General features: G+C 36.5%; 5 protein-coding genes across 6 annotated transcripts; 2 read left to right on the forward strand and 3 right to left on the reverse strand.

Moving 5' to 3' along the window:
- Nucleotides 1–255: 255 nt before the first annotated feature.
- On the reverse strand, nt 256–5029 carry LOC143214545 (neuroguidin). 2 transcript variants are annotated; one of them, XM_076435749.1, is made up of 4 exons: nt 4889–5029; nt 3725–4262; nt 3313–3663; nt 256–3222 (listed from the first exon to the last, which is right to left on the reverse strand). In XM_076435749.1, the coding sequence occupies exons 1-4, from the start codon at nt 4895–4897 to the stop codon at nt 3197–3199; spliced, it is 924 nt and encodes a 307-aa protein (XP_076291864.1). In that variant the 5' UTR covers nt 4898–5029; the 3' UTR covers nt 256–3196. The 2 variants fall into 2 exon arrangements, with proteins under 2 accessions (XP_076291864.1, XP_076291865.1); XM_076435750.1 differs by lacking the exon at nt 4889–5029 and adding an exon at nt 4361–4849.
- A 1104-nt stretch (nt 5030–6133) lies between these two features.
- Tm9sf4 (transmembrane 9 superfamily protein member 4) lies at nt 6134–10736 on the forward strand. The gene is made up of 10 exons (XM_076434179.1): nt 6134–6284; nt 6686–6930; nt 6988–7134; nt 7207–7362; nt 7434–7708; nt 7789–8007; nt 8083–8240; nt 8309–8568; nt 8642–8825; nt 8904–10736. Exons 1-10 carry the CDS (start codon nt 6282–6284, stop codon nt 9141–9143), a joined length of 1887 nt encoding a protein of 628 aa, XP_076290294.1. The 5' UTR covers nt 6134–6281; the 3' UTR covers nt 9144–10736.
- Pgap5 (Per1-like protein PGAP5) lies at nt 9760–12481 on the reverse strand. Its single transcript, XM_076434180.1, has 9 exons — nt 12213–12481; nt 11988–12133; nt 11853–11923; nt 11460–11600; nt 11203–11370; nt 10967–11052; nt 10780–10902; nt 10568–10708; nt 9760–10486 (listed from the first exon to the last, which is right to left on the reverse strand). The coding sequence occupies exons 1-9, from the start codon at nt 12324–12326 to the stop codon at nt 10325–10327; spliced, it is 1152 nt and encodes a 383-aa protein (XP_076290295.1). The 5' UTR covers nt 12327–12481; the 3' UTR covers nt 9760–10324.
- Nucleotides 12482–12965: 484 nt separating this feature from the next.
- Nucleotides 12966–17068, forward strand: Mtpalpha (monolysocardiolipin acyltransferase Mtpalpha). The gene is made up of 11 exons (XM_076434178.1): nt 12966–13163; nt 13458–13567; nt 13643–13915; nt 14002–14252; nt 14334–14717; nt 14791–14961; nt 15177–15399; nt 15558–15767; nt 15873–16068; nt 16169–16371; nt 16455–17068. Exons 1-11 carry the CDS (start codon nt 13091–13093, stop codon nt 16656–16658), a joined length of 2298 nt encoding a protein of 765 aa, XP_076290293.1. The 5' UTR covers nt 12966–13090; the 3' UTR covers nt 16659–17068.
- Nucleotides 17069–19747: 2679 nt separating this feature from the next.
- Nucleotides 19748–23556, reverse strand: LOC143213878 (uncharacterized). The gene is made up of 3 exons (XM_076434181.1): nt 22327–23556; nt 21793–21999; nt 19748–21303 (listed from the first exon to the last, which is right to left on the reverse strand). Exons 1-3 carry the CDS (start codon nt 22378–22380, stop codon nt 20446–20448), a joined length of 1119 nt encoding a protein of 372 aa, XP_076290296.1. The 5' UTR covers nt 22381–23556; the 3' UTR covers nt 19748–20445.
- Between the last annotated feature and the right edge of the window lie 128 nt (nt 23557–23684).

Below are 23684 nucleotides of genomic sequence, written 5' to 3' on the forward strand. Positions count from 1 at the left end.
GCACTGTCTCAAAGCAATGGTACACCGACCGGGTCCACCCTTATTAAAATGGAGGGTAGGAGTTTTATGGGAAATCAGAAAAATTATTTTTATTATATTTTAATAAATTGTTACTTGATGATTATGAGAAATTTAAAACTTCTCAATTTTAGAATTTATTAAGACTCGTATTTTCAGATATGTATTGGTATTTTAAAGGTTTTATTGTTTTTTTAAGTTCGCACCAGAAGAACCCCAAGAGTAAATCAATAATCGACATTGAAAACATTTTATTCAGTCAGTAAGAAGCATTCTACATGATGATGATGATGATGATGATGATCATAATGATAATGTAATAATAATCATAATAATAATTAATAATAATAATAATAATAATAATTCGTTTATAATAACCATTTGTAATATACAGGTAAATTCTCTCTTTTTTTCTCATTTTCGCTCTGTCTCTCTCGCTCGTTCACACACATTGAATTGTCATAGTACACAAATTATAGAAAATTTACCGATATAAATGAAATATTACATTCTTCAGACTATGAATGTAGTCAATAAACCATCCTTATCTCGTTCTTTTTATTTATTCTTGCTGCAAAGATATCTTGTTACTTCTTTTTAGTTTTTTTTTGTATTCGGCAGCGTTGTTGGATTTGAAGGACTACTTTAAAACTTCACTGCCCACAGTGACGTTTACATGCTTTGTGCTTTTCTTTGTACATTATTAAAAGATTCACTCCTGCTAAGCAGGTTCAGAGATAACAAATCCTAGACGCGTCTCTCCATAAGGCATAATATATATGTCCGATATTATATCTCGCAACAGAAAGGCTGTTGTTCAGTGAAATGTATAAATAAACGTCAACACCAACATTGTAAACGTAACTGATGCAGTTCTATTATTGTAAATCCATATTTCTATTGATTTGAGGTAGTGTTTTCAATGTAATCCTATTACTTTGCTGCTATATGTTGTGTGCGGATATGTGTCTCGTATGAATATTATCACACCCATACACTTTCACTACAAGTCCAAAATATGTAAAGCATATATATACATGTATACACGTTATATACATGTATATATACATGTGTGTGTTAGGAAACTTTGTACTCAATAAACATATACAACCATAATTCTTCCTGTTCGTTAGTCTTTGTAATAATTCTATTTTGTTGCAAACAACATGATATCCTCGTCTCATCGCTATTTATAAACAGTTCGTAATGTATACAAACGAAGAAATACGTGTCTATGTATATATGTATATATATATAAATATACACACACGTAGATCAGTATTTTGGACTTACAGTTACACCAGTTGTAAGTGTGTTTTCAAAAATTATCATCTATTTATAAAGTATGAGAAAACCAAATGTCGGGCAAATTTTGAAACCTGCTTTGTTTTCTGATACCTCTGTAATTATTACTTTTCTTTCTCGGAGCATGCCGTATATGTTAAACGTGCATGAAGCATCCATTTAAAAAAGAGTTACCTTGACATTAATCGTGTCAAAATCTTCCCGCTATTCAGTATTCCAACTTCATTTACCAAATACGACAAGGCTGCTGACATTAGGCTTGCTAGCACTTGTAAATAATGCCCAGCAATTGTGCTATTTTGTTAGTTTCATTAACTATTATTTCATGAATAATTTATCACATTTTAATCATCTTCACAGATTGAAAAAGAGAGGGCACATGTAACATCATGCATTACCAAGTTGGCTCAATCTATGAACACTTTTGTAAAAAATATAACATCTATGGATGGTTGAGCCCTTGGTTAGCATATAGCGAATTAGTACTTTTTTTTAAAGGTAATGCGGATCACTTCTGCAGGAACCAGCAACGGATATAAATATCCATATACGATCTGTGTTTAAAGTGCATTTAACATTACCCTTCCCTTCACTTTAAAAGGAAACATTGCTTCTTTGGGTATCCAAGTAAACGGGTACCCAATCTTTATATCTAACATTTAAAAAATGGAACCTATTTAAGCGCAAGAGACGGATACCTTCCTGCAATTTGATTGTACAAACACCTTTAATGCTATTGCAGAAGTGATGATCGCTCTAGTCTTCGTATATTAGTTTTTCTTACAATATCACACATACCCCCTCCCTAAGAAACTAAACGCAGTAAACATAAAAATAGTATTCGAGAAATTGACGACATCAATTTTGAATTTTGACACATTCGTGTTATCCTTATATTACCTTTAATATAAGTTAACGACTTAGGTGAAATTAATTCTCAAAGTGAAAACAACAAATGCAATGCACGAACACATTGTTCCTTCTCCTCGTAAAAAAAAGTGAAACTTAACATAAAATATGACTCACATCGAGATATAATAGCCTCAACAGTTCACCAGGGGAAAACACAAACGAAATATACATATAATAGTAAAACTATTAACTACTTCACTACTCTAAAATAGCGAGAAAATCCTAAGACATGCGATATCGCACGATGAACATTATTCTTAGAAGTTGCAGAACGCTTTGCAATTTCTAGAGCCACTTGTCCCTTATTAAAGTTTGAATTTTTCTAATGCTTGCACTGAATGTCTTGTGATTTTTACGCTTCTGTAACAATTAATTCAATATCATCCCTCCTGCTATGTTACCGGTTCTTTTTTTTCTCTCTTCTATAGCTGGAGAATATCTCAAAATAAAGCAGAAAAATCTTCTGCCTTCAACTTTTACGTTTAACTTACAATTTTAAATCTTGGAGCCGAAATCCATTATTTGATTAATTGTGTCACGGTTACACGTAATTTTCTTTTTTTTTTTATAAGTTAAGCTCGTATGTACCTTGACATTATTTTCTCATATATTGGAATATTTTTTCTTGCGATTCATGGAATATTTCAACTCCATAGATAAAAATTGATTTTCAGACAACAATTAAAGGTTAAAATCATTATTAACTATAATTATCAATTACACGACCATTAGTATGTCTTATGCAGTAATAAATTACCATCGTGCTATTTTACTTCACCGTCGACGGTTGCTTTTTATTTTTAGTTACTAGATGTTATGAGTTATTTAGCTTAACTTATTAACGAGTATTAATGGCATCTGCTTTTGTCAAGAAGAATCGAAGTAAATTTTTTTTTGCATTTTACCTTAATTATTAATGCTGTACGAAATTCAGCTTTTCGAACTGTTATAAAGCTGATATTTAGTGATGCCGTTTTTTCTTGAAACCTAAACAGTAGTTTTGATTATGTTATATAAATATACTATATTTTGAAAACTTATATAATCGATTGAATTTTTCAATAGAATAAAACTTACTTCTTTTAGCTTTACCCTTTTTCTGAGTTTTCCTCTTCTTAGCAGACACAGCAGATGGCTCTCCGAAAGATGTAATTTCTTCTCCAAGTGTTCCAACTGTAGTCATCATGCGACGCCTGTGTTTTTCTTGTTTAGTAACTGGCAAACGTGTCATGTATGTTTCTTCGTATTCTACCTTCCGCTTATTCTCACGACCCAAACTGATTTGTTTCTCGCTCAGACCATGAGAATCTTCGATAGGTGCATCTAAATATTCCTCTTTCAATTCTCTCAAAACAGCACCTGAGACTGCACGTCTGCGAGCTCTTTCACCTGCTTTACGCATTTTCTCTGCAACTGTCTCATCTCCATCTACAATAATATTTTTCTTTAGCTTGTCAGAGTACATTGAATAAGAAACACAGATACTAACCATAGTGTACTGCAGCAAGTTTCGGCGGTACATAAATATTAGACTTCCTTGACTGTGTTGATTTAAAACCATCCATTTCTCCATCCTGATCGCTATCAGATTCTTCATCGTTGCTCTCAATCGTGCCGATAAGTGCATCAGGATTTGCTTTAAAATTACTTGGGTCATCACTGTTAGTAGTACCGGTTACAGCAGTCTTAACAAGCTTATCTATTTGATATTTAAGTTTGTGATCTATTGGTCGGATTTTCTCTAGGACAGTTCTGATTTCAATTAAACGATCGATCGATGGATCTCCTTCTATACGTTCCCCTGAACATTTTCTTAAAACTATGTAAGTCAAATTAATCAAATAGGAAAGTAACATGTGATATTTCATTTCTAAGAAACTAAGACCCTTGTCTGTGGAAATCTCTCCGTTTTTCACACGAACCAGCATATTATCTACAAGTTGGTTCACTTGTAGTACATTGGCATTCATTTCTCCGAGTAGGCGGAATGCCTGTGGGAGATCCCTTTGTTCCATCTCATCAATTGCCTGTAAACATTCGTTATTTTCGTATGAAAATATATTTAACGTCATTCTACAACGTTCGCAACAATGTATATTTATAATAATGAAAAAATATTTTATACCCTCATCTTTTGTCATACTTCAATTAAACACAATGAAACATTTAAAAATAATGTGTTCGCGGTCGACTCTTTATTCACAAAACATTAAAAACTTTCGCATCGCGTGGGACCGGGAGTAACGTTTAACAAAAGTCACTCGATATTTCCGTGCACTCGTACACCGTATTTGACACAAGTCCGGCACATAAAAATTCTTTGATATTTTATTTATGTCGGCCTTAACTGCGTTTCATTGAGAAAAATGAAGCACGCGTTGAATTCCGTTCGTAAAACTGGATCGTAACCAATGTTTTCGTACTAGTTTCGTATGAAAATTCACGGAAAGGCTTAATTTTAAGAAAAATGTCGGATCCGCGAATGCACTGGAAAAAAGCGCAATAATCTGCTGCCATCTTTCCTATTTACTAATGGATGACAGCGGAAAAAAAACAATCAAAAATTCCCAATAGACCCGATAGAAAAATGCACTGATTTCGCTGATTCCCACGGAAATCCGTATATATAATATGCTCAAAAGTTTCTACTCACCTGCACCATTGTTCTGAAATAAAAATTAACGGAACAGATGCATATCTAAATAACGTAACTTGTAATTAAACGAGTCCCCACGTGGGACGATATTTTCCTTTTCGGGGGTATATTTTTTCGCTCGGAAAAGCCTGATCAAAACACCGACTATTATGCGGCAAAAATGTTACTATTTTCTATAACGAAAACGTTCGCGAATCGTTAATAACAAACGTTTTAATACATTACGAATTTCTAAAGCACTTTTCAAGCGGATAAACTGACAATTTAATAACAATCCGCTATTATAAAAGTCCCACTTCCTTTTCATTTACGGAATAAAAAATTGCGGGAATTTTAAGAATAAAAGTAATGGCGAGTATTTTTTATTTGTTGATTAATGTCTCGAACAAGATATTAATTAATTAGTATTTCATTCCATTATAATTCAAACAATTATAGTTTACAGTCGGCGCATAAATAATAGTTCAAAAGTGATAGAAATGTAGTAACTATCTAATAAAACCTAAATGAATATAATAATTCACATTTAAAAATGTGTTTCATATTATATATTTGTCTTTGCACTTGTTCTCAACATAATAATACATAACATTGTATGCAGCGCATGATTCAGTTTATATAAACTTAAAATTGTCTTAATCTACCTTATGCAATTTCTGGACAGTTATATAAAGTTTTAGCTAACGATAAAACCTTCGATGAAAGGGTAAATTTAAAGGACTTCATTTCAAATATGTTTTAAGATTATTCTAATACATTTAGCAAATGCATTCAATTTTGAATTAGATGATTGAACAGATCAAGTTATGTACTCCTACATTACTATTCGAACAAAGCTTAAACGTATAAACATAAACTTAATTTGCGTGTAGTATTCTAATATTGTATTATCTGATTATACGTATCCTGCAAATATTAAATTATTTATAAATTAGAGTTCCGCAAACATCGCGAAGTTATGCTGGATTCACATTGCCGTTTGCAAACAGTTCGCGAATCACATTCGCTAGCAATGTGGACACTTTCGCGAGCTCTTTAATGTAAAATTGTTTAATGAAGATTCGATATCCCGATTTAATGAAATGTTTTATTCTGTAACTGTTTGCGAAATGTGAGTATCCAACACTTTGAACAGTTGGCGACGTTGGCGACAGCGAATGCGAATGCGAATAACTTTAGCCAGTATGAACCCGGCATAACGTTCCGAGAATGAATAAACATTCTAGGGAATTTCATGAGAAAATGTTTCCTGACTGGCAAATGTTTCTAAGCGAACTTCGTGTTGAAGTAAATTTCATTTTTGACGTGAACAGAGTGGGAACTCTGTGAATTGTAATCTGAAAGATTTCAGCACGGCGTGGCGCGCCTTTGACGAAAATAATATTATAGAATGGTACGTATTATTGTAAGTCGTACGTTTCAAAAAACTATTGAAAATAGAGTAACATATTATTAAAACTATCAATGAATCGACGTGGCGTTTCATATTTTCTAAGTCCACATCGGCAGTTTTCGTAAAGTACAACTTCATTAGCTCTTGACAGAATGTAATAACATTGTTTATCGCGGTAACCGTGAAATTTCTCTGAATATGGGCAACGTTACGCTCTTTAACTGATCGAAACTTATGAAATATCCTTATATTTTATATAATCGTACAGCTTCCGTGTCTGTATCGCATTGTTGTGTGTGTACTTTTACGTGTTTATGAATAATTTTTTAATGTATACCGGTTGACGTGACGGAAAGTGTTATTTAATTTGATTACGAGAACCGTTTTCTTTCTGTTAACAGGGAAGGTTAAGGTGTAGCGCTATATTTGTAATAATATCCTTGTTAATCGAAACAAATGGCTTCTATGTGCCTGGTGTTGCACCCGTGGAGTTTACAAAGGGGCAAAAGATTGATGTCAAAGCGGTTAAAATGACTAGCACCCATACACAGTTGCCATACGAATATTATTCTATTCCATTATGCAGACCAAAAAGTGTTTTTGTTTATAAATCGGAGAATTTAGGAGAAGTATTACGTGGTGATAGGTAAGATGCACAGATTATCCCTTTTTATAGAATCTAAGTTGTTTTATATATACACAGAATTGTAAATACTCCGTACGAGGTTACCATGGCGGAAGACGTAAACTGCAAATTGTTATGTCATGAACCAAACAGCAGTATGACATGGACTGAGGAGGAATCGCAGCAAGTAATAGAGCGTATTCAACACGACTACACAGTGCATTTGTAAGAAAACATGAAGCTACATTCTCCTTCAAAAACGAATTGCTAAAAAACTAATTTCATTACTTTTATCAGATTAATAGATAATTTACCAGCAGCTACGAAAATGACTGATAAAAACACAAACAATGTGATCGTATATCAAGGGTACCGTTTGGGTGGTGTAGTGAACAATCAGATCTATATCAACAATTATCTAAAGCTAGAATTAAGCTATCACGAATATGGAAAGTTAGTATTGATCACGTTATTGCGGAAGCGGAGAATGTATTGGATTATTCAAATTTATTTTTGTGTTGTAGAAATGCGTATAGGGTAGTCGGGTTTGATGTGAAAGCTCAGAGTATTGATGCGAGTCAATTGACGTTCAATGGAAATACTTGTATATTGCCTCCGGGTGACAGTCATCAATTTGTGAATCCTAAAGGAACCAAACTGTGGTTCTTATATTCTGTTAAGTGGAAGCAATCTGCTGTAAGTTGGGCTAGTAGGTGGGATGTATACCTAGGAATGAGTGACGTTGAGATTCATTGGTTTTCGATCATCAATTCTCTTATTGTAGTACTTTTCCTTTCTGGTAAATATATTAAATTGTTCATATTTAATTCCTATTCTTTTTATGAATTCATACAAACATTTTTTGATAAAATTCTGCAGGAATTTTAACAATGATCATAGTTCGAACTCTGAGAAGGGATATTGCGCGTTATAATGCCGGTGAAAGCGATAGCTTGGCAGGTTTGGATGAGACAATCGAAGAAACTGGCTGGAAACTAGTCCACGGAGATGTATTTCGACCTCCACCGTATCCTCGATTATTTGCTGCTGTGATAGGCAGTGGAATTCAAATATTTTTTATGGCTTTGATAACAATATGTAAGATTTATATTTCTACATGAGATGTAGCTCACATTTTCGATATTTTATATTTTATTTATGCGTGATTTTTAGTCTTTGCTATGTTGGGTATGCTATCGCCGGCTAGTAGGGGCGCACTTGGAACTAACGCGATATTTTTATATGTATGTTCCGGTTTAATTGCTGGATATTTCTCTGCGCGACTTTATAAAACGATGCGTGGGAGGAAATGGAGGAGGACAGCATTATTGGTGAGAATAAAACATGGTTAACTACTATTGAAATGGAACACTATTAAATCATGATTTTACTTTTACAGACAGCAACTCTGTACCCCGGAATTGTATTCACCACATGTTTCTTTTTGAATTTCTTCATATGGGGAAAACACAGTTCCGGCGCGGTACCATTCACAACAATGTTAGCATTGTTGTGTCTGTGGTTTGGCATATCACTTCCTCTGGTATATCTTGGATACTATTTCGGATACCGTAAACAGCCCTTCACACATCCCGTTAGAACAAATCAAATTGCTAGACAAGTTCCCGATCAATTGTGGTACATGAATCCAGTATTATGGTAAGTTTATAAAGTTCATAGACCTAAAGTCCCAACTCTGGATTGGAATAAAAATACATTAACAATTTTACAGTACATTGATGGCAGGAATTCTTCCATTTGGAGCAGTTTTTATAGAATTATTTTTCATTCTGACTGCGCTATGGGAGAATCAGTTCTACTATCTTTTTGGATTTCTGTTCCTTGTGTTCTGCATTCTTGTCATTTCGTGCTCCCAGATATCTATAGTTATGGTGTATTTCCAGTTATGCGGAGAGGTAAGAAATCAATTGAAGTAGCTGCATTTGAAAGTATTTTTCCAATATGTGTATACATTGTTATTTTTCCGTTATCAGGATTATAGATGGTGGTGGAGGAGCTTCATTGTTAGTGGAGGATCAGCTGTATATGTGTTAGCTTATTCAGTCTTCTATTTTATGACAAAATTAGAAATAACAGAATTGGTTCCAATACTTTTATATTTTGGCTACACAACATTAATGGTGCTAACATTCTGGTTATTAACAGGTACAATAGGTTTCTTCGCGGCTTACGCGTTCATTCGTAAAATATATGCCGCTGTAAAAATAGACTAGTCAAAAAATATCGTTGATAATGTCAATGATATAAGAGGAGTATAATATTTTCAATTTACAAAGAATATTTAATTATTTTTCAATTAAATATATAATACCAAACCTGTAAAATAATTTTCTTCAGTTTCTATTAGCCGATCTATTTTTTTTTTGTTTACTTACGAGTAGTACATCTACCAAACAGTAATTCTCGAATATTGTAAAGTTATTTTCGGCTGTACAAATCTCGTATATTAAAAAATCCTGTATTAAGGAATGAGTAGGGGTAAATTATAATTTTAAATAAAAAATGTACAATAATGTCTTATTCAAATACTGTTTCTATTTCCGATTGAATACTAGATTTTTAAAAAATATTTCGCTGTTATAAAAAGTACTTATAATTCATAAATTCATGGAATGGAGTTCTACTACTCACACAATTCAGTAAAAGCCTATGTATTAAGAATGTATATATACACACACACACACATGCGAATCCATATACACACATATAAAAAGATATGAGCTGCATCGACTATATTAATATTACCGTTTCAGACAGTATAAAGAAATATGTAAAGATATTAATAAATGTAATATTAATTATAGTCAATGTCAGTATTATAGCTTACAATATTAGTTATTATTAGTTCTTGTTTTATTACAATAAAATGACAAGATTTTACAAGACGTATGTGCAAAAAGTTGTTAATACACATACATGCATTAAATGCATTACATTGTAAGATTAATAATATAAAATTTATGTATTTACTTTGTACGTGTTGTGTGTGAACTTAATTCCTCAATACTTGGGTCATACAACTTATTCGTTATGCATAAATTATATTTTGGCATATGTATGGCTTATTGATCCGTCAGCATTAAATAAAATGTACAATAAATAAGCAACTTTTATACATGTTACCACGGAAATGTATGTCATTAAATTTGCGATATTTCTATATTTTCATAATTTCGAATATATGTACATGTCTTACAAAAAAAAAAAAAGATTTTTCACATTTTCAAAATTTGAGAAAAGTGGAAAATAGATCTGATCGTAATACATAATGGGTATATAAATATTTTGTACCCTGAATACTGTAAATATATACAGATCATATGTTAATTTACATTTAAAGATTCTTATAAGATTCAATTTTTTTCAACATAGAGAGCTGTTGTAGAAATAAATTTCAATGAAACTTCAAGAGATAGTAGCGATGTTGTTTTAGTCTGCACTTTACGATGAAGTATATAAAAATGACAATTATACTAATAACATAAATTTTGATCTCTGTAGACTCCACAGGCATGTAACATTTTGATACAGAATAATTATTTGAAGTAAATACCCCCTGAAATACAAGTGTTATTTTAAGAAAGTAATATACAATGAAATTTTCGAAATCGATAGTGTTTTCACGTTTTCAATTTACCAGTAAGAGTGAAGGATTATCTTTGTTGCGCCAACTGAATGATGGTATTGTAAATTCCCATATATCTTTTCTGTGTATTCTTCTACAACCGTGATGAGTATGGCCGTTAACGATCAATCTTGGTTTCAAGATATCTAAAAGCTGTAAATAAATAATTTTTATAAATGTTTATACTATCGATTATAACAATTGATATGAATTATTCTGTACACCTGTTCGGATGCTTCCTTCGATAAACATTCCCATCTTTCTCTAAACTTTATATCTTTTATATCATCTGGTGCTTGATCAAGTTCATTGCAAATTTCATCGGATTCGCGATACAGTGGAAAATGCTATGATAAAAATTGAAAGATTACATAAGAATTCTTAGTTTTTCGAATGAAATCATTTACTGACCTGTAAAATGATCGGTCTGCTGTATTTTGAAATAGCATTAGTTTTGTCACAGTGATTTCCTGTACCTTTTGCACAATTTAAATGTGCTGTAATAAAATCCCTCTGATTGCAAATTTTATTCTTGATAGACAGTTATCTTTTGGATTACAGGGAAGATCCATCATGCTTTGAAGATTTTGCCAATAAAAAAAAAAAATAAATTATCGAATTAAAATGAAGTAAAGAAATGGACATACTTGCAATTTTATTTAATGCTATCTCTGTTGGTCGGCATAAAAAGCAACCATCTCCTTCTAGAGCCATGCTATTGATTAAAATAAAATGATTTCCCCTTATTGTAACTCTCTTCACGCTTGGTGCCTTCAGACCATTCATGAATCGTTGATTTAAGAACGGCGTAATAACTGAACAAGAATTTGTTGTATTAACAATACTGAATAGTTACAAGTGGATTGCAGATTTCCAAATAAGAATTAAAAATATTTTATAGTACCATAATGAAATCCGATGTCATGATTTCCAGCAACAACATAAAGATGAGTGTTTTTAGGTACAGAAAACAATGAGTGAAATCTTTGAATATATTGCTCAAACTCAGAAGAGCTACTCCATTGACCTTCATCGAATAAATCACCTGTTGACAAATGTACTATATTAGTATGATGAATTATTTTTGGGTATTTCTCTGTGGTATGTAATCATTAGACTGCAGGTCTCTATATAAAATAAAAATTGTCTGCATCGATTGCAAGAAATAGAAACTAAATCGAATGTTACTTCTTTCTTAATAACATCTTGAATTTTAAAAATTTTCCAACAATTTTGAATTTTATCTATTCAATTTTCCTACAAATGTATAAAGATCCGTAGTCTAGTAATCATTTACCTAGCACAAAGATTATGTCCGGTTTATGAAGTGCGACCATAGTCTGAAATGCTCTATACATTTGCCATTCCCTAAACAAGAAATTGAATTAATACAAATTTGTAAGATAGTATTGGAAAGAGGTATACTATGAACCTTTTTAATTTGTCAAACCAGTGTCCCTTTTTGGAACCTAACAGATGAGTGTCTGCTATGAACATTGCATGCACAGGTAGTTCTGTTGCACTCGGTTTAGGTATTGTCACATCAAGCTTGTGTGGATCCAAAACAGGCCACGAACACTAATAACAAGAACATATAATACACATAACATATGCTTATACATTTACGACGTTTACACAAATAATATTAATAACTTACCTGAATAAGTACGACGTAATAAAGTATATATTCACAGAAAAAAAATAAACATAACAGAGCTATTGCAACTTCGGCGAATAATTTTTTATATGAAACCATTTTACCGTCCAACATTTTACGTAATGTTTAAATAGTGTTTCATAGATTATGTATACAATAATCTATCATAGATAAATATTTTTTATAGATAAATGCACAACATGTTTGAATAATGTTTCATGACAACATTCAGAACTTAGTAGCATTAGCGACACCTGTAAATATTCGCAAGCTCAGATACGCGTCGGTAAGCTAGGAGTCCGTGTGTAACCGTTTGTTGATAAAGATGAGAAAGAGGGGAAGAAAAGGAGGGGAAAGGGCAGAGAAGGAGAGGATCGTGGAGGATCGGCCGAAATGAGCACTTTGAGCACTTCTTGCCGACCTCTGATTTAGATCTTTAGATCAATCAAGTTTGGATCTATATTTCTAGATTATCTTTATGTCCCTTCTGCACTTGCACATTGCAATAATCTATCATTCATGTATTTACATGTGCTTCGTTAAATTTTTATTATTTTTTAAGGCTGATTATTTACTCTGTATTGGGGACTCAAGGTTTCTTCATGTGAAAAAATTTCCACACGCTGCTATCATTTATTATCAGGCACTGATTGTGCGAAATATGTACTAAAATTATTTTCGAACACAGTAACTGCATCGATTTGAGGTCAAAGTCCTTGAGGAGTATGGCCAATTCTGTTGGTTGGGTCTCTTTAGGTTTTCATCCACGCATGCGTATTCGACCGTGATCGTGATTCCAATTCCAGTTTGTGTGCTGCTGATTCCATGTGTACGATTTAATATTGTCTTGTCGGGCGTTTACGGGTAATGCATTAAAAATGTCGCAATACAGATTGTTAGGTGCCGTTGCACGTTTATCTGCTATAAATAAAAATTATGTCACACGAACAGGTAATTACAATCAGAAAACTACACTCTAATAACAATATCTACATATGTAAATAACTTAAGTACGTGTCTTGAACCTTGCTCCCACATACCGAATGGGCGAATTTCTCGCAAGTTTGTATATGAAACAATAATGAAAATATAAATCAACTGAGCATCGTATGCTGTATAGTCGCAACTTTTATAAAAGTCTACAATTCCATATTATTTCGACAGTTGTTTTTACAAATGAATAGCACTATCCATTATGAACACATACTACATTATTCCATATCATATTATCAATGTTTCTTTCAGCATTATGTCAAACAATGAGGACATTTGCAAGTGCAACAAATATGAAACATTTAAAATACAAAGTTGTAGATAATGTAGCCGTAGTGACTTTAGACTCACCGGGAGTCAAGGTAGGTGTTATATATGTATATTGTTTGAACAATTTCATTATATTAATATATACTTATATATTCACTTGTACATAGGTGAATAGCTTGAATGACGAAGTAATGAATGAAATGGTAACAGCATTAAGAAATGTGGAACAAGATTCTTCCGTGAATTCTGTAGTCTTAATAAGTGGGAAGCCTGGCTGTTTTATTGCTGGTGCAGATATTACTATGATACAGGGATTTAAGACTTCGGACGATGGTTATAAAGTATCTACCCAAGGTCAACAAATTTTGAACAACATAGAGAAGAGTACAAAACCAGTTGTGGCTGCGATTCAGGGAAGCTGTTTGGGAGGAGGCCTCGAGGTGCATAAATTAAAGAATTCCTAATGTGTATCGATGCCCACGTTTTCCCCTTACAAACTGTTTAAAGACTGATTTAATTGCTGCAGGTTGCACTGGCTTGTCATTATCGATTGGCTGTGAACGATCCAAAAACAACTTTAGGCTTACCGGAAGTAATGTTAGGATTATTACCTGGTGCAGGTGGTACACAAAGATTACCAAAATTAACTGCGCTTCCCAATGCATTAGACATGGCACTGACTGGAAAAAATGTTAAGGCGGATAAAGCTAAAAAGTTTGGAATTGTAGACATGTTAGTGAATCGTCTTGGCCCTGGAATTGCACCAGCGGAAGAGAAGTAAGGGATGCGACAATTAATTTTATATTGATACTTGGGTAATATATAGAATTAATAAATATACGTTTATAATATTCACAGCACTATGAGATACTTAGAAGAAACAGCTGTCCAAGCTGCGAAAGATATTGCAAATGGAACATTGAAGATTGATCGTAGTCCTAAATCTCTGGTCCACAAACTTATGAATTATGCTTTATCATATAATTTCGTTAAAGACCAAGTGTTTAATAAAGCAAAAGGTCAAGTGATGAAAATGTCTGGTGGCTTGTACCCTGCTCCGCTTAAGATTCTGGAGGTAGTACGCACTGGTTTGGATAAGGGATCAGCTGCTGGTTACGAGGCAGAAGCCAAAGCTTTCGGTGAGCTAGCAGTTACACCTCAGTCCAGGGGACTTGTAAGTTTATTCTTTGGACAGAATGCATGCAAAAAGAATCGTTTTGGCGCGCCGAAGAATGCTGTGAAGTAAGTAGATGTATAACATGCTATGATAAAAGTGATTGAATGACAAAAGAATTAATTTTATATTCAATTTTAGAAAAGTTGCAGTTGTCGGAGCTGGTCTAATGGGAGCAGGAATTGTCCAAGTGACCATAGACAAAAGCTTCGATGTAGTCATGAAAGACACGAATGAAGCAGGTCTATATAGAGGTGTTGGCCAAATACAAAAAGGTTTGGATAATGCTGTGAAAAGAAAAAGATTCTCTAGGTGAGTCACAAATACGTGTGACTATTAACCCTTAGCACTCGGGTGGTGACTCTGAGACGCCACTAAAAATTGCTGTACCATTATTTAATAATGGAAAAATATTCTAGGTCGGAAGAAATGTTCAATTTTCGAGTTAAAATAGCTCCGAGTGTAAAGGGCTAAGAAATTTTGAAATTATTTTGCATTGCAAAATCATTTATTGGGTATATTTTCAGTGTTCAAAAAGACAAATACCTTTCCAAGCTGGATGCCACTTTAGACTATAACTCATTCAAGAACGCGGACATTGTGATTGAAGCTGTATTCGAAGACCTTGCGATCAAGCACAAAGTCATCAAAGAAATTGAATCGTGTACATCGCCGCACTGCATAATCGCAACAAATACATCTGCCATTAATATCACTGATATTGCAGCTGGAAGTAAACGCCCGGATAAGGCAAGTATAGATTGATCTATGTAGACTGTGGATCTTTATGCAAAATAAAAATCTACCTCGTCAATTCTAAGTCACAGTACTTATTATTCCATAAATGGATAAAATCCACAGTCTAGTTATATGCGAATACTTGATTTGACAAGGTATCGATTTCACAGGTGATTGGAATGCACTACTTCTCTCCGGTAGACAAAATGCAATTGTTAGAAATAATAACGCACAAGGGAACGTCGACTGAAACTATTCAGACTGCGGTCGATGTAGGTTTGAAACAGGGTAAAACAGTGATTACTGTGGGCGATGGCCCTGGATTTTATACCACGAGAATTTTATCAGCCATGTTATCCGAATCCATGAGATTAATGCAGGTAATATTCGCAGTGATTATCAACACTAGGTTTACGGAGCACTGAAAGTGACTATTTTACATTACTTTATAAAAATAACGAGAATGTTATGTGTTTCGAAAATAGGAAGGTGTGGATCCGATGGCTTTGGACAGGTTGACTAAGAAATTCGGATTTCCTGTCGGGGCAGCGACATTATCGGACGAAGTTGGTCTTGACGTTGGATCTCATATAAGTCCGTATCTAGTAAAGGCTTTAGGTGAACGTTTCAAAGGGGGAGACGAAAACATACTTGGTGATATGGTCAAAGCTGGTTTCCTTGGTATTTATTTAATTTCTCTATTATCGCACTTAGACGAGTATCAACAGACAATTTTCATTTTGCATGTAAGTGTAATCGCATTTGTGTGAATACTTTTTAGGCCGAAAATCTGGTAAAGGTATATATGTGTACGAAGCCAATGTTAAGGACAGACCTCTTAACTTAAAAGCGGTGGATATATTGAAGAAATACAAGCTTGAACCAAAAGGAAGCACAACCGACGAAGATCGTCAAATGCGAATGGTATCTCGGTTTGTCAATGAGGCGGTACTTTGTTTAGAAGAAAACATATTGGCCAATCCGGTAAGTAAAATTCGAAATATATTCCGTTTAACACATACTGCTTAATATTCTTTTTATCAAAATTCAAATGATTATTTTTATAGTTGGAGGGTGATGTAGGAGCAGTGTTTGGATTAGGCTTCCCTCCATTCACCGGTGGACCTTTCCGCTGGGTAGACTACTACGGAGCCGGTAATTTAGTGAGAAAAATGGAAGAATTCCGGAGTCATTACGGCGATGCTTTCAAACCAGCCCAGACTCTGTACGATATGGCGTCCGACTCAAACAAGAAGTTCCATAAACAATGAGAAATAGAATATAATGTCCAAAGGTCGGAAATCAGTTAAAAACTATAACTAGATTTTTAATTTTTATACGTTTCTAATGAAGATAAGAATGTTGCCCTAATGTTAAAACTACTATATTTTTTGATAAATATATATATATATACCGAGATTGTTCAAACGGTGGTTTGTACTTTCACAATTATCAATGCAAATGTACTCTATATTTATTAGAACATTTTTATAAGATTTATATCGCAAGATATCGCAACTATTTCTACGTCGTCAATGCTATAGTATTAGGGTCTATTTCTTCAAAGTAATACGAAGACTTATGTACATATGTATGTACGTTGTTTTACAGATATATGTATACGTAAATATGTATACGTTTCATTGTTGCTGAATGAAATAAATGGCATTTCTTTTTTAAATGGCGTCCTACTTTCTTTTATGTAAGCAAACGACGTAAGCTTCCTTTTCTGCAAGAATAACGGCAGAAAAGGTGTATGAGCATATATGTTTGAAACACATCATCAAGATGTTCGGAAATAGTTAGTACTGAATCATGACTGATATGTATAGACGAATACGCTTGTCGCTTAATTAAATTTTTTTCCCTGTGTTGAATTATGAAAGACATAGGTGTGGAATTCTTGTACTTGATGCAATGTCCAAGAGGTATTGCACTTTCAGGTGCATGCTTATTTATGAGCGAGGAAATCACTGCCTGTCTAGCAACATTCACGAGTAAGGGAAATTTTCCGGATTACGGAATCTCGAAGAAAGAGGTGCTTTGAAATATTTATAATCATAATGATTAAAATTTATGTATTAGCATCTGAAAATACTTCTCCGGCGGTTTATTTAAATAAAGTTGTCAGAGGACTACGATAAGTAATAATTAAGAAATTAAGGAAAAATTAAAAAAAAATGAAACGCACACTTTAATACAAAAAATATTGCGAATTCAATATTGCCTATAGACTTATTGCGAGTTTCTTTTGTTCCGTGAATTAATGTTGATCTATCCGTGAAATGCAAAGACAATAATTTATTATTTGCCACGCTTTCCACAGAAAACACAAATTTTAATCAAAGCAAATGAGGGTAATCAAGAGGACATTTTGCGTCATCTACCGGTCCCACACCTGTTTGTGACATTTACAATATTAAAAGAGCCGAGTCCTTGGCTGATGCAAGAAACTTACGGCATTTCGTGAGAGACCATTGCCGAGGATCATAATTTTAAGTTGTCCAGTACGTTGCAAAAACGTTAAAAAATACAGACAACGACTGAAAAAACATAAAAGACGAACTTTTTGATCTTGCAAATAAACAATCGAACGTTTTCTCAACGCGAAGCTCATTGGCCTAGCAATCAAAACAATCATTATAATGGGTAGCTGCTACTCGAAACAATGACGAAAATTTAGGTTTTATTTTCACCTCGAGTAAAAAGACAGAAGAGTTTCACACAAAAGGCCAAAGGGACAAAAACTTCCATTGATTATTGTCTCTACGATACATACTGGAGAAACCAAACTCATGTCAGTATACTATGTACTTATCAGGAACTTTTGTTTGAAGAGATTGCCGAGTACGAAAATATATACATTAAAGCATTCGTTCTCGCAAGCAAAATCGCATACTTTTGGGCATCTGACTCCTCGTGCGGATGTAAACGATCGATAAAAAAAAACTTATCTTAATCTACGACCTCGCGAATTGTATGCGACGTTAACATAATCCTTTTTTTCGCACCACAAACCACGCGATAGTCTGCAACGGAATATTATATTTGCACCCCTATATATCCTAATAGTGTCCTCGTACTATCAACTATAATATAATCATGTTCTTCTGTGTGCTTCTAAACTAATTCCAAGCACTTGCAGTAATCACAGAGATGAAGCAGATAGAAAATCATGCATCGGAAGAAAATGTTTCCAAACAAGATTATCAGGAAGTTTTCAAACGAAATATTGTCCAAACACGAGTGTTATGTAAGACGCCATTGTACATATAAAAATATGTGACACGATTTACAATTTTTATCACAGATATTTGAAAGATAAGGGAAACCGCTTCGAAGAAAAAGAATCGGCCATCTTCAATAGAAAGTATCATTGTGGATCTTAATCAAGAGGAAAAGATTATATCCACGCGGCTCGCCGCAGCTCTTCTCACACGATGCGTGATGGAAACTTTTTGCTGCGATAGAATATTTGCTTACATTGCTTGTTCCTGTGCTCGCATTCGAAGAGAATCCTACGCTAACGACTTAATAATTAAATCTGTTTCAAAATTGTTTACTTCCTTGAACGAGTGACTAGGTATAAATTGTTCTACGAAGTTTGTGAACACGTGTGGATATTGTTTTGCTCGGTTCGATCGAAACTGATCGAAACCCTCGTGGACAGATAAGTGAAGTGTATACTCATTACACCGTTGTTCCGACGAAGATATACGTTCAATTGCGAAATATTCGTACTGGGATATATCTTGCTTTGGTTAATCGTTCCCGAGGAATATAGTGGATTTTAAAATTCAAAATAATAAAAATGTAATACAGCGTTTCACGCTTATTTACTGTTTAATTATCTTTTACCGTATTTATCTAAACCGCTGCAGACGCTACGTCACGTACAAACGGTTCGCTATCGTTCAATCGTAGCACGCATCCATCAGTTCTACGTAAATGGAACTATAGTCTTTTTCCTCGTCTTCGGTCATCTCGATGTATGACCTTCCGTATTAGTCTTAAACTATTTACCGCACGCGAGAAAAACCTGACATCTGACGATGTTTATTCCGATTTTGCTTCTCGTCATGCTTACGCAACTGCAACGAATAAAATAATACAAAGTGCAACAATTTTCCTTCACTGAGTGGTATATATATGCAAACAAAACTAATCTAATCACAGTTTTTGAAACATTATGATACTAACCGCTGCAATTGCAGAACGCGCGTGTCGTATATGGGGTGTAATTAAACAGTCCATTGCAACCGAGTCGTTAAAAGTATTTAGAAGGTCGACCGTTTAGGAACGCGTATATAGGAAGGACATTGCGAAACTGGTCAGGGTGTGTGATAAACAGCTACAATAATTTTACGAAAGTATAGAAGTCATTTAATCAATCTTTGTTCTTGTAGAAAAATCATTAAATCTTATCCTTACAGTAAGTCTTATGCTGTCCGGAAGAACTTCCTCGTGCGGACATTATATACATTTATGTGATTCATAATTAACATGTAGAACTAGTCGGCAATAATCAAAACAGCACCGATTCCAGCGTGTTTCTTTAGCATAGCCGTTACGTACATAATTCATAAAGACTGTCTTTGAATTCTTAAATAAATACTCTTTTTCTCGGTCAACGCGCTTATGCATCACAGATCACAGACACGCTTAGGTACTTGGTTCACGGACGGCAAAGAAGCCTCGTTTTCATGACTTTATCACCGCTCCTCGTGCCATTAGGTCTCATTCTCGTAAGTACGCCTCATGTTAACATTTTTTCCCAGCGAATCATCACGATTACACATGTGTTACAGAGGCAAGTTGTTGAATCCTTGGTATCTCGAAGCGAGCATCAATCCTCCGACTTTATCCCGACGAGTTCGAGATCTTACGGTGATTGCCCCGTTTACGGAGAACATCTGTCGCCATTCAGCCAAATTCATCCTCCAATTACGACGACTTTGGAATGGTTCTCGATAATGCGATAGTTAAAGCTCCATCCGCAGTTTTCGACGCAGTTCAAGCAAACCCCCGGTGACTTCACGTCACCGTAACTCATGGTTTTTAAGCAGCCAATTGCGGCGGTATGATTTGTTGAGCGGGTTGCGTCAGTCGCGGCGCCAAAACGGGCAACAGGCTGACCCGCAACGGCGCGGACGTCACTTGCGCGATTGATGTTTGAACACCGTTCGATCCCACCGACGACGACCTGTCCCTGGCGTGTCTTTTCACGTGTTTCGCCAGATGATCGCTCCTCATGAATCTTCTCTGGCAAACTGTACAGGCGAACTTCTTCTCGCCGGTGTGGGTCCGCTTGTGTCTCGACAGTTCGTCGCTTCTGGAGAACCGACGGTTGCAGTCTTCATAGGGGCAGGAAAACGGCCGTTCTCCTGTGTGAGTCCTTGTGTGAGCCTTCAAATGGGATGATTTGAAATAATTCTTGCGACAGCCCGGATGCTCGCATTCGTAAACACGGCGTCTCGCAGTTGATTCCGGAGTTGAGATATTTGCAGCGGCGGTTGGAGAAGCGGTAACTAATAGTAGCGGTGCTCGGGGTAGTACCAAGGGGGATCCCAGGAGCCCGGTTACCATGATCGGTGCTGGTTTTGGTGCCAAAAGGTGTAATTTTGGCTGGGTGATCTCTCGGTCCGTGTTTTTGTTGTTCACAATGATCTCCTCCTTCCGCAAGCTCATTTTGAACTTGAGGCTCTTCAAAACATTCTCCGGCTCCACGGTGCTCTGGCGAGCGATTGGTTCCGACTGTGGACTGGTCTGCGCCTCACGTGGAATCAGTTGCGGAGTCGGCACAGTCGTTTTCGGCGTCAAGTTGGCTGGACTGTAGGTGCCGTCCCGATTCGCACGCATTATGACCGACACTCGGGCAGGCTCGGGACTCGGAGGCGGTGTACCGTCCAGCAACAGCTAACACAAGAGAAACGATGCCTTTGAGCTTCATTTTTAACATCTATTTGCCAGAGTTGTGCCAGGGACAAGAATTTCATTCGGGATCGGGGCGGAGTCGGACGGACTCCCGACAATTCCGAGACCCCAGAACTTTCCCGAGAATATTCACAATTCCCGGGCACATCGAGGCACTACTTGATTGATAATCGAAAAATAATTGAAGAGACATCTATTTAAAGAAAAAGCTACCCGTCAAGCGTTCCACGTACTGATACCGTCAGAAGGTACAAAGTGACCGCTCGAAGGATAAGCGACAAAAATGGTGTAAGAGTGAATGCACGCTGCAAACGGGGTCATCTTGCAAAACAACTGTGCAGACGCGCGCGCATGCGTGAACGTATATTGGAGCGGCGCACCGATTGCGCGCGGAGAAAAAAATGAAAAAGAGATAGACTCGGCCGTATTTAAGATGCGCAGAAAACGGTTTTCAGATAAGACGGTATTTACCTTCACCAATTCGCATTGCTCCGTGCACCGTCGTTTTCGCAGAGGCTCGTCCTCCTCGGAATCCGACGGCTGGGGTGTTGGTGGCAAACCAGGTCGCGAACCAGCATCGTCGTCTTTCTTTGCATTTATCCCGGTGGTCTTCGTTTTCGTCAAAACCTTGTCCCCCAGGAGCGCCGCGACGCTGAACGACGATTGCAAAGGTTCAACCTGTAACACAAACAAATTTCTCCGTAAAACCACCGAATTTTTCGTCAACAGGATCACAAAATCAACAGAACGATCACTGGAAAGCTAGATGCCGATCGTACCGACGAAAGTTTCACCAAAACAAACCGTACGAAACGCGAGAGCGCGAACAGAAAAAGAGAAACTAGAACAAAAACAATGAAAACCGAACGAGCACGGCTCAACAATTTGAAGACAACAGGATAATCGTGTCGAGGAACAAGGCGTAGTTGGGTCGTCGGGCCAGCTGCGTTTGTATTTCGCGGGCAGCCAGCCGCTCTACGCTGGCGGTACTTTTAATTCACTTACATGTTTGAATTGGGGTGAGGCCGGTGGCGATAGAGGTGTTTGATTCGTATCCATTTTTTTTTCAATGAGAAAGAAGCGTGGCGTATTGCGAGGGAATCGCGTTCAAAGAGGCACGGCCCAAGCGACGGGTTAAACTCAGTCTCTCGTGTGTACGGTATTACTGGTCTCGCGAAAAAACCCGCAAGGGAGGTAACCGTTGAACGTCTGGTAACGCAATGAAGCTTTCTCAGGTCGGCTGGCCCGACACGCTGTGCCCGTTGTGTGCGTGATCATGCGGCGCGCACCGCCGCGGCCAATCCCGTTGAGGGGCTCGCCGTGCCCGACCAATGGGAGCCGCGCAATCAGCCGACGACCGCGTGATCACCGGCGTGCTGTTCACGTGCTCGCGGTCTGACTGAGGCCGTGATCGTGACGTCAGTCCGCGTGGCGCGCTCGGTCGATACGTCATGGTATCGCCGCGCTTCCAAGCGTCATGCAACCAGCCACAACCAACCCTCCTACACTTTACACATCCGAACCTATCCGATTCGATGTCTCCGTTTCTCCGCCTTCGCTCGTACCGAACAGAAACACTGTGTTCCCTCGTATTACGGTCCAGCGACCGTAGAAGAACGGAATACGATGTTCCGGGAGACCACGGCGAGCCCCCGAATTGTCCTTTCGCCATGATCACCTTTCTTTCCCCTCTTTGTATCGTTCCATGCGCGGAACACGTGTTTCGTAAGTTCCTCGTAGAAACGCTCGTTACTCGCCGGCATCGCGATTTCACTCGACTGCTCATTCCACGCCGTTAGAAACTTCGTCTCTTTTCAACTACTTATCCATGTCTTCAGGAATGAAATTGCCCTACTAATTGCCCTGTCGAAATCTGAGCCGATGAAACAACGACTATTCTCCTCGTAAAATCTATTTTTTTTCTTTTATGAGTTGAAGTTATGCGTGTTGTGTTATGCACTTCTCTTGGTCCAGCTAGTGTTCTGGATTTACGGATCGTCTTCGATGTCTCGAACATTTGTAGAGCTGATCTAGATCTACGGGTGTTAATTTAAGAGTGGATTTCTCCGCGGAGCACTGCGAAAGGTGCCACTTTCTGCTGTCTGTGTTCAGCCGTCTATGTACCTGTCAGATTTGCTGACAATACTCAGAAGTTAGACATCCGCTGTTTGATTACGATACGTCTCCTCGTGCTTGGCGGTTGTGCGTGTTAAACCGATCTGATATTTGTCAGTTTATCGCATCCTGGCCCTCGGCGAGGCTTCCCCCGTCGAACACGTGCCGAGTAGCGCGACGGAGGGTATCGCGCACAGGCAACTGAAAAATCTGGGGAACCGAGGTCGCCGGGAGGTCGGGTTTCAATG

This window comes from Lasioglossum baleicum, chromosome 12 (assembly GCF_051020765.1).
Source record: "Lasioglossum baleicum chromosome 12, iyLasBale1, whole genome shotgun sequence".
Taxonomy (NCBI): domain Eukaryota; kingdom Metazoa; phylum Arthropoda; class Insecta; order Hymenoptera; family Halictidae; genus Lasioglossum; species Lasioglossum baleicum.

What these genes read in the sequence shown, in the direction of transcription:
- Pgap5 (XM_076434180.1), bottom strand. Translation starts at nt 12,326, where the DNA reads ATGTTGGACGGTAAAATGGTTTCATATAAAAAATTATTCGCCGAAGTT. An exon ending in TGACATCGGATTTCATTATG is followed by an intron (nt 11,371 to 11,459) that starts GTACTATAAAAT and finishes ATTCTTGTTCAG; the next exon opens with TTATTACGCCGTTCTTAAAT. An exon ending in GCAGACCGATCATTTTACAG is followed by an intron (nt 10,903 to 10,966) that starts GTCAGTAAATGA and finishes TTTTTATCATAG; the next exon opens with CATTTTCCACTGTATCGCGA.
- LOC143213878 (XM_076434181.1), bottom strand. Translation starts at nt 22,380, where the DNA reads ATGGATACGAATCAAACACCTCTATCGCCACCGGCCTCACCCCAATTC. An exon ending in CCTCACCCCAATTCAAACAT is followed by an intron (nt 22,000 to 22,326) that starts GTAAGTGAATTA and finishes TTTGTGTTACAG; the next exon opens with GTTGAACCTTTGCAATCGTC. An exon ending in AGCAATGCGAATTGGTGAAG is followed by an intron (nt 21,304 to 21,792) that starts GTAAATACCGTC and finishes CTCTTGTGTTAG; the next exon opens with CTGTTGCTGGACGGTACACC.
- Mtpalpha (XM_076434178.1), top strand. Translation starts at nt 13,091, where the DNA reads ATGTCGCAATACAGATTGTTAGGTGCCGTTGCACGTTTATCTGCTATA. An exon ending in ATTGCACCAGCGGAAGAGAA is followed by an intron (nt 14,253 to 14,333) that starts GTAAGGGATGCG and finishes TAATATTCACAG; the next exon opens with CACTATGAGATACTTAGAAG. An exon ending in GCGCCGAAGAATGCTGTGAA is followed by an intron (nt 14,718 to 14,790) that starts GTAAGTAGATGT and finishes ATTCAATTTTAG; the next exon opens with AAAAGTTGCAGTTGTCGGAG.
- Tm9sf4 (XM_076434179.1), top strand. An exon ending in CACGACTACACAGTGCATTT is followed by an intron (nt 7,135 to 7,206) that starts GTAAGAAAACAT and finishes TACTTTTATCAG; the next exon opens with ATTAATAGATAATTTACCAG. An exon ending in AGCTATCACGAATATGGAAA is followed by an intron (nt 7,363 to 7,433) that starts GTTAGTATTGAT and finishes TTTGTGTTGTAG; the next exon opens with AAATGCGTATAGGGTAGTCG.
- LOC143214545 (XM_076435749.1), bottom strand. An exon ending in ACTTGCTGCAGTACACTATG is followed by an intron (nt 3,664 to 3,724) that starts GTTAGTATCTGT and finishes ATATTATTGTAG; the next exon opens with ATGGAGATGAGACAGTTGCA. An exon ending in AAAGGGTAAAGCTAAAAGAA is followed by an intron (nt 3,223 to 3,312) that starts GTAAGTTTTATT and finishes ACTACTGTTTAG; the next exon opens with GTTTCAAGAAAAAACGGCAT.